This window comes from Schistosoma haematobium, chromosome 1 (assembly GCF_000699445.3).
Source record: "Schistosoma haematobium chromosome 1, whole genome shotgun sequence".
Lineage (NCBI taxonomy): Eukaryota > Metazoa > Platyhelminthes > Trematoda > Strigeidida > Schistosomatidae > Schistosoma > Schistosoma haematobium.
In genome coordinates this window covers 59,978,443-59,988,602 of record NC_067196.1, presented here as the reverse complement: position 1 = coordinate 59,988,602, position 10,160 = coordinate 59,978,443, and the positions used below count along the sequence as shown (strand labels likewise).

At 32.3% G+C, this 10,160-nt stretch overlaps 1 protein-coding gene across 1 annotated transcript; it reads right to left on the bottom strand.

Moving 5' to 3' along the window:
- Positions 1 to 3,685: 3,685 nt before the first annotated feature.
- MS3_00000869 (uncharacterized protein) lies at positions 3,686 to 6,296 on the bottom strand. The gene is made up of 2 exons (XM_051208465.1): positions 6,118 to 6,296; positions 3,686 to 4,139 (listed from the first exon to the last, which is right to left on the bottom strand). Exons 1-2 carry the CDS (start codon positions 6,275 to 6,277, stop codon positions 3,904 to 3,906), a joined length of 396 nt encoding a protein of 131 aa, XP_051074678.1. The 5' UTR covers positions 6,278 to 6,296; the 3' UTR covers positions 3,686 to 3,903.
- Between the last annotated feature and the right edge of the window lie 3,864 nt (positions 6,297 to 10,160).

The following is a 10,160-nucleotide window of genomic DNA, read 5'->3' as shown; positions in this document are numbered from 1 at the left end:
ACTGATCGCGAAAAATATCGACAAAGTCACGGTTTCCTTCCAAGCGAACCGAGTTTAGGACGGTGAACGTTGATGTTATCTTTTGTTCCGTACCTATGAATGGTATAGTAATTAGGTTTGCAATGAAGAACTTAGAAGGGTCATTAATATACAGTTTCGAGGAGTCATTGTAATATATCGCGTCGTAAAAATTTCGTGTACTAAGTTGTAAGACAGCTAGAGCGAGAACATCATTGGACTGCGACCTAATGTGAACAGATTTAACAGAACGCATAGTGCTTACGAGCCTGCTGATGTAGGAGTTCAGATCCACATTCGTTGATATAGATGAAGGACACGAATTCTCCTGAAAGTTCAAGTCTTGTTCCTGAAAGGAGTTGTGCCTCAGTGTTCGACGTCAGCTTTTACTGAATTTCGAATGCCAAGTAACACGAGTGGAAGAGTGTCAGTCCATTGAGCTAAGTTGGCACGTGAGAGTGAAGCCTTCCACTGTTGGTGAAATCGTTCTACTAACCCATTAGCTCTTAAAAGTAGATGATTGTGCAGAATCGCGTTGTTCTTAGTGGGAGTGTCCGGATTTTAATTGGCGTTCACGGTCCGTAGTGTTCGTTGAAGGGCAGCTGAAGTTTGCTACTCATCGTTTGACGAATGCGTGTGAAATTGATTCAGTAGTAAAGTCTTAGGTATGCGTTGCTTCTGGTCATCGTGTGAAACCGTATACACACCGGAAGAGAGGAGTATCCACCTGAATCTGGTAAGAGTTCCGGCAAACTAAAACAAACATATAAAAAGGTAGCGTGGGGAGTTGTGACGGAGTTTAAGGGACATTTGATGTGTTCAATCACATTAGATGTCTTGCAGCATACACGAGAGTGTACTCACTCCTCTACGTCTTTACTCATACCAGGCCAGCAAATTCGACCTGCTATGAGCTGGATCATTGCTTGAATACCTGAGTGCGTAGGTCGATGCAACGTATCGAAGACGATGCGTGGATAAACTTTTGGGGTGATTGTGCGATCACTAGTATAGATGTGTCATATAGTAAAGTTTCCCTATCTGTTTTCATCTACTTGATTCGTATTTCCAGGGCTGTTTAAGATAATTCGTTCTTTCTTTTCGAAGATGGGCGAGTTTAAGACAGTTCATACCTTGGAAACAGTTCAGGGGACTGGTATGAGTCAAGGCATCTGCAACTACATTGTTTGCCCCAGAAATGTGTTGTATATCTGAAGTAACACTGATTTTGAACGACTCGAGTAAACTTCGTACACAATACAAAAAATTCTGTGGAACAGGCAGTAAAGGGTAAACGTAATAAAAGAAGAGTAGCGTGAACTGAACTTGTAGAATGATGGATGAGACTATTTTGTAATAGGTTATTTCCCTTCGTACCCGAAATGAGACATCCAATTTTGGAAATATATATGTTGTACTAGTACGTCGAGTTCTTCCTCCCGAGACATTCACTGATCCTGACTTGGGTGCTGTTGTTAAAATTCTCTCCTACCTGCAACTAACCGCTGAAAATACGTACTGCAGCAGTAGTTTGGCTTATTCGAATAAATCATGACTTCGTTCTACCATTTACTGCCCTCAGAGAAACGATTGTATTTCGATCGTTATAAGAACATCGTGACAGCTGCTAACCAGCCTTCCTAGAAAGTAATAGTTCTACTTTACAGTACCTAGGATGATTTATATGAAAGGTCTTCTTGGAGACTAAACAGGTATAAGGAGCTATAAGTTGTAAGTAATTACTTTATTTCACGATCATGTCTGTAAATTACGCAAGCTCTTCAATGGACAGTGAGCCCCTTCCACCAGATTATTCTCTGCCAGTGTGAAGTCAGATGTTTAAATGCTCTGAAGACTAAGGAGAGTAAACCCTTGAAATATTTTTGATTGAGATAGTGAATCACCTTTTGAATTAGCAATGAGAAGAGGGCAGGAATTTGAGATCCAATAAGGAATAAAAGTCGTGGATACAGGACAGGAAATCGCTGATGATAGTCAGAATAAACGTCAAGGTTTTTGGTGGTGAAAAGTTTGATGACATTAAGTCAACATTCAATAAACATCCATCGGAAGGATTAGACTTTCCAGGTGATGCAATGTACGTCAGAGTACCTTATTTAGATGATAGTCTAAGCAAGCCTCCTATGTCAAGATTTACTCGAAATTACTATTATAGGCTCGCAGTCTTCTCTTGCTCTTCTCTTTCAAAAATCATTGTGTCCATGCTTTGTTCACATTCTCTCCCGACATTATTATCCCTTTGGTCTACAGAAATATCGTCTAACTACTAAATGTTATAATTATACAAAATAACCCCAACAATACTAATATACTCTTCTCATATTTAATGAAAAATTGTCTACTAATCTCTCAAATGATGTTAGTTTATGATGAAAACTCTCTAGAAAAAGATAGGTTTAAAAGATTAAGATGTTTCCTTCTTGATTACCTTATGCACTTTTATGTTACAATGGTGCCAAGATACACTGACTCATAACATCTTATCAGTAGCCGCACACGACTTGACACGGTTTCGGTATCAGGACCCTCACGTTTAGCACTGGTATTAAAATTGTAAGTTTCTGATTCCGCATACCATGACTCACAAAAAAACTTTAGTTGACTCGTGGGATAACATGGTCCACATCCAACATCATCGGTGAGATACTGCTTATATTCTGATTAAATAAACATTACTGGCTACTGTTTCCTAGAAGAACTTAAACAAAACCTAACCGGAAGCTAGCGGGTTATGAGTACACAATAACTATTGATTTATACAGTTTTTTTTACTAAGGTTGGGTGTAATCTGTAGATACTTTTCAAGTGATTTTGAAAGATAATCCTAATCTAAGATTCTAGTTTTTGTTTACTGAAGTTCAATGTTTTTGAAAGTATTATCTTTTAAACAAGAAATAAAGGTAAATATTTATAATAATAACAATCATAAGTAAAAGTAGAGCGATGACTCTAATTGTTATTGACCTCTCAAGGAAAAAATTAATATAGTTTCACTTCTAACTAAATCAAGGGAATAATTGAATTGATATGATTGTCATTTCAAGAAATTCTAAGCTGTTAAAAATTTTAGCTAATTTTCCGTGGTCATAAGTAACTGTCGTACTCAAATATGTAACTACTCTTCTGATCATCTCAGATTAAGAAAGTACAGAGGATTTTATAATGACAATTTTATCTTGCTATCATTATAATTTTCTGATCAACTAGTAAACGAGTTGTGTTTTTGTCGAAAAACAGTAGATTTTTAAGGAAATAATCCACTGAATGATAGTCAGAGGGATTCAGTAATTTTGAATATTGATTAAACCATTTCGATGGAGGTGAATAAACTTAGTACATAGTGCATACAATATAAAGTAGTAGGATCTTAAAACAACCATGTAAAATCTTGAACTTGGGTTTTCTTCTTGTGACACTCATTAGAAAGTTACTCATGAAAAGCTGAACTCTCACTAAGATCCCTAGAGGATAACATCCTTTAACCCTAATAGGGCCAAAGGAATATCACTGAGCTCTAGCCGAATCATCCGGCTTTCAGGTCAATGAATGTCGAACAGTTGACTCATCCTTCTGAGGGCAACCGGGATGTATGTTTCGTTAACATCATCGTTCGATCAAGCCAATGTCAGATCACTGGGCCATAAAAGCTATAAGAGACATTTTAAACAAAAGTGCTAACATAATTGTTTTATATTTCAATACTTGAAATTAAAGTTAAGCAGTAAATTTATCAAAACTAATGCTTGTGGTAAAAATACACATTATATTTCTCCATTTATAAGTGATTCAATCTGAACACCTTTATAAATATTTAACAAAACATTTAACCTTACATCATATTTTTGTTAAAGTGAACAAAATATGTTAAACACAGACTGCTTTTCCTGAATCTCCATTATCTTTAACTTGAATATTAAAATCTCGACACATTTGAATAAGTACTGGGTCAATTTCACATTTTAGGTCCTCGAAGGCTGGTGAAATGCATTGACTCAAACGTAAAGTACAACTTCTAGTTTGTTTACATAAATTTCTCATTTCATTGACTGTGTCTGAGTTGACTGTGGATGATCCGAGTTTTTGTATGTCATTCTTCGAAACTTAACAAAAAAAATACAATTTAATTAATATTTGTTTACATTATTTTGAAGTGAAATAATGAAGATTATTATCGTTTGATCAATAAAATTTAAAATATTCTGATTTTTCTATTGGTTTAACATGCTAAGATTTTATAGATAAGCACTTAATCATAAGAAAACAAATTCTTCTTCGACTTATCATAAATGTAAATAACCCGCTGTACCATCCGCTTGCCAACTGGCTTTTCAAAAATATTGTCATTACAGTTATTTTTGCTATTCTTTTCTCATCCTAAATGATGGTATCTGATTAATTTTACACCATTTGCTTAATTATTTACGCCTGTTACTTCTAATGGAGCATAGGCCGCCGACCAGCATTCTCCAACCCACTCTGTCCTGGGCCTTCTTTTCTAGTTCAGTTTTCCCATGTCTGTCTCCGTTTCTCGGCGTAATGTGTTCTTCGGTCTTCCTCTTTTCCTTTGGCCTTGAGGATTCCATGTGAGAGCTTGTCTTGTGACGCAGTTGGGTGCTTTCCTCAATATGTGTCCTATCCACTTCCAGCGCTTCTTCCTGATTTCTTCCTCCGTGGGGTTTACACCATTTATCCTACTCTTATTATTTCTCACTTAATGCACAGGATTTTTGCACATTACATAATTTCTGACCAAACAGTTGGCTTTTTTTAAGAATCCTATTAATTCTCTTCCAGTTCATTATTTATATTAATTTTTATAATTACTGTCAGAGGTTCAACTCCGCCTGTAGCTCTTCTAGAGTTACTGATGGTTCCAAGCCCGGGTAAAGGAGGAGGGTTGGGCATTATTTAGCGACCCCATCCCGTAGAAAACTAACTCACTAAAAAACATTGACCAGAAAAAATAATTCAAACTCTGACCTGGGAGTTAGAAGGTCTTCATTTAAAAGAACTATGACACCTCATGGTGAAAGCCGAGTTCCTTCGGAAGCCACGAGGCCGATGCCCCTTCTAACAACCAAAGCAGCAATTTTTATAGATACATGGAACGTCTGGACAATGTGGGAGACCGGGAAGACCAATCAAATGGCAACGGAAATGAGGAGATACAAATTGGCAGTACTTGCATAAGTAAGTGTGTAAGTCAGAGGTTCATTTGACCCGTAATTAAGTTCAAACTACACTCTATATTTATAAACACAAACTAGTTTTACTAATAATCTTGAAATGTTAGGAAACTTGTTTGCTCTAAACTTTCCAATTCTTTTTGTTCATTAATTAAGATTATTAACTATTAATTTGATGAGAATTTATTAGAAAAATATTCTTCGTTCATTTATAGTAAACATTTTGAATTGGTAGCTACTCACTTCGTCCAGCGAATTCATATTCACAGTGGTAGATACCAACTTGATGGGAAGTGAAAAATCAAACAAATTTTACTTATATGATGGGAAATTATATTATGATAATAAAGGACTAAGTTTGTGAATCAAACAGCTCACCTGTTATCTGCTTTCTCGATGCAACTATAATGATTATTGACAATAAAGTAATCTAAAGAAATATGACTAGACAACTGATGTAATTTGTCGATACTAGGTTCATTAATGTCCGAAGATGTTAATTAATTAATTAATTTTAAGTGACAAAGACGAAAGTTATGAAGTCCCAACTTGTTAGAATTAATTTTTAAAAATTATAGAGGTGCATACAATTAAGAACGTCTATAGTGTTATTGAATTGTAGAATCAGTATTCACCTTTTTTGGAAGGACACTATTTTTAAATTTCATTTAATTCTTTATACATAATATTTGTATCTGAGATGTTTACTACTGGAGTAATATCAAATTTTAAAAAATTTTTTTATTTCTTTAAAGGCATTATACACTAGATTTGCATTTTCTTATAAATAAACTTATCATTAGTTGACAATCACTGATTGTATGAATAAGTATTCATTAGATTTTTTATTATCATTTATAAAATGTATGTAGAAAACTGAACTGTGACTTACCACATTCCTTTTTACCTAATGCATAAAGTAGGCAGCTTTCTTCCATGACGGGTAAGAATTCGCATGTATTATTTTGTACCAAACAACAAGTTTTAGTATTGAGGTAGGAGAATATAATATGTACGATGATTAGACTAAAAACATTAAATGTTGAAGACATTTCCAATAAAAACTACAGCTCTAGTTGTGATATATATATATATATATATATATATATATATATATATATATATATGCATTATAAGGTTGTTCTTTACTACGTTTTTCTATTTCTATCATTACCAAATAATTTCTTTCGTTTGTAGACATTTATTAGTATTATGGTATGAACGTTAATAGTGGTGAAATATGCAGGGAATGGAATATTATATCGTAGAGTTATTTGAAGATTTATTTTATTTATTCATTTTAATTGACGTGAATTTGAAAAAGAAATAGAATTAACGAAATGAAATTCAGTGAGTTACAAATGACAGTTATGCGAATAATATTCAACATGTTATTTACAAAATTACATGTAAACTACTGAATAAATGATTGACAATAGAATTTTGTACAGTGCAGAATTTATTCCCATCATGTTTCTTAATAATAAATGCCTGATTACTAAAATATCTTATATATATTAAGGCAGAAAGTCCTATAGATTTTATATTTCCAAGACATTTTCACTACTAGCTAAACATTTTTGCCACTGAGAATGGAAACTCTTCCTTAGCTGGTCTGACTTTGAATACTGATGAGTATTACAATTAGGTAAAAGTAATTCATTTTAAACCAGTGAAAAAGACATTTAAAAAGCATTCAGCAAGCTATTTTCTATATCATACAGATAAGTAAATAGTTTTAAATGAATTAAAACATGATTTGCAACATTTTAAATTCACAATTCAATATAATACAAAAATGCCACTATATCAAAGACCAGAAATATGCACTTGGTAGTATTTGGCTTGTATCTTCCCATTGAGGTTTAAGACTACAATTGATCAGTCTGTTATCGGCATATGTGCATACTGTGCGTATGCCTCGATATTGCGTTAATTCACAAGCCTTTTGTAAGCAATGATGGATAGTGGCTAACAATCGAATCCAGGACCCGCGTTTCCTCCTATTTGGGACTCGTCAGCTGGATGTACCTGCATCTCAGAGTTGATGTTCACTCTGGGACTCGAACCTAGTACCATTCGCTTCAAACACCATCGCGTTATCCACTTAGCTACTGAGCCCTGATAGCCACTAGAAATATAGTTAATAAAATCAGTTTTATAAGTTTTATCAACCAGAACCAACTATTTAAAGAAACATGTTAGACATTGTTTTTCTTTTGTTGATTTTTAAGATTATTGGAATTTGTATTCTAAAAAAATTCTATATCAAATGAAAGTAAGCACTAGTAAATTCTTCAATAAGTAAATACTATAAAGTGTTACTACTAATAATAAACTTAGAATGAATTCAGCATTCTATTATATTGGAATCATAATTGATAATATGATTCACATATATTTCATTATATATTGTATTATTATTCAACCAGGTCTTGTATACATAGATAGATAGCCCAAATCACAAATAAGTTGATAAAACCAAAAGTTTTGATTTAATTTTGTTTTTTTAAAAAAAAGTTTATATCACAAAAATTAAATTTAATTTTTTTTCACTTTTTATTTAATGTTACCATTGAATAAACTTAGAAACAAAAAAACGAAAACTATCGTCATCCACTATGTATTGTTAATACAAATAATAACTAGGTCAAGTGAAGTTGTTACGTTTAAAATATGTATCTTTTTGTATTAATAATAATAATAATAATAATAATAATGGCAATCCTACTTTTTATATGTATAATCTAAACAGATCTTAATAGTCGTATCAAATGTGTTATTGATAAGAGGTAAATTATTTTACTGTTTAAATTATCAAGCCATTTTTAAAACTATATCATGAGAAGTAAACATGTTGTAACCATACGTTAAAATCTTGGAAAACATCTCTTATTACTTAACTATAGTTATAAGAAAGACTATAAACTGTAGATTATTCTTAATATGTTGTACAGCATAAAACTCTTTTCATGAAATTGGAAATGTTCAAAGTTAAAAGTTAATCTTCTTTAAGAAAAAATCTAAAATGATGGTATATTTTTTTTAGGTATCATTACCAAGGTTTGATTTGATAATTTCGAATAAGTTGAGCATCGAGTAGATTGTTATAAATAAAAATAATAGATTTGTAATATCTTCAGAGAGGAAGTGACTTACACTAAGTCATGAAACGTCAGAAAATCTCATTTTTCTACGCATTGAGATATTACATATGATATTTTTTGTTTTGTTTTTTATTTACGAATCAGGTTTCAATAAACTAAATAAATTTCTAAATATGACATATGATATTTATAAATGATAAATATTTTAAAAATAATACACGTTAATCTTGTTAAATGTAAACATTTTTGGTGTATGTAATCTGTTTTTATTAATAAATGAACCCTTTATTTACAAAATTCATGGATATGCTTCGGCGATACATCACTCAACCTAGATATTACCATAAATGGAGAAGTGCTATCTAGGTTACATACAGTAGTAGACTTGGGACTTAGATACTCCCAAGACTTGTCATTTACAGAACAGATATTAAAATAGACCTCTAAGTCTCAACGTCTAATAGGTTACATAACTCGAAACCTTTACAACAATGAGTCACGTATTCTAATGTACAAGGTTTGTGCTAGACCTCTTCTAGAATATTGCACGTTTATTCTTAGCAGTGCGCGCATAAAGGATAAATTAAGGCCGAAATCAGTACAGAGACGATTTACACTTCGTCTTCTTGGAGCTGACTGTACGTTAACTTATAATTCTAGATGTAATAAACTTGTAGATAATTATCATTAATTCGATCCGGCACACGAAATGACCTTAATTACTCCGTTAATAAATCAACGGGCTGTCCATTTAAGAAATGTTAAAAATTCCCGGCTGATACATTGAATCGCTGTAATACATGTACCACCTAAACAATTACTGAACTAGTATACTTAAAACTTTTTTATATCACATGTTTGTTCTGTACATCTAATGTTAGTATTTATATCAAACTGATCATGCCTGTAAACTGGCGTGAATTCTGTAATTATTATTTTCAGAATATAAATTATTATATTATAAAAAAATTCATGAACACAAGCAGATAACAGGTTGTGATAGACAGTAATACAATTTGTTGTTTGACTATAATTATTTGATCGAAAGGTCATAGAAAAATAGATACAAAAAATCGAGAACACTCAGAATTCATAATAGCCAATTACACAAGAGAAGTGAACATTTGATTTTGATTGCTTGGATGTTGTTTCAACCATATTAATTGCTCATAATATGGATTTTGCCGAACTACGTCAGTTGCACGACATAACTGAAATCAATACTGATAAATCTTTATATTCTACCTCCATTGATTTTCACAACTGAATTGATTAATCAGATCTTGTAGGAATGTTACTTCCTTTCACAAATATATTGACAGTGATTGTCTTTAAGGTTGATTATACGCAAAACATTTGTTACATTACAAGTCCCAAAAAGGAAAGAACGCATATATTCAGTTCCATCGATAACCATTATCCTCAACATGACTTTAGGAGGATAGACAATTTATTCTAGTCTTATACAGCAATACTTTTTTAAAAATCTCTTTCACTAGTTATAGTATAAGTTAAGTAATACTGTATTTCAACATTAAGAGTATCAGAAATACAAATCATGGTTACAAAAAGCTATTATAACGATAATCGTCTATTTAATATGATTGGAATAAATAATTTTTCACCGTATTTAGGGTAAATTTGACAATGAGTGAATCGTCCAACTTAAAAATCAAAAAATAATCAACAGGGTGAATATAACATTACTTGTACAGTCTCCTTAGTAAAATATGATCCACCTGAAATATAACTGTATATTTCGGAGTTGCAGACGTTGAATATAACAAAAATACTGCGAAGATTTGGTGAGCAGTTTTGGTAATTATTT

Excerpts from the sequence above, each read along its gene's own strand:
- MS3_00000869 (XM_051208465.1), bottom strand. The coding sequence starts at position 6,277 with ATGTCTTCAACATTTAATGTTTTTAGTCTAATCATCGTACATATTATA. Across the intron at positions 4,140-6,117 it reads ATTAGGTAAAAAGGAATGTG|TTTCGAAGAATGACATACAA; the intron begins GTAAGTCACAGT and ends TTTTTTGTTAAG.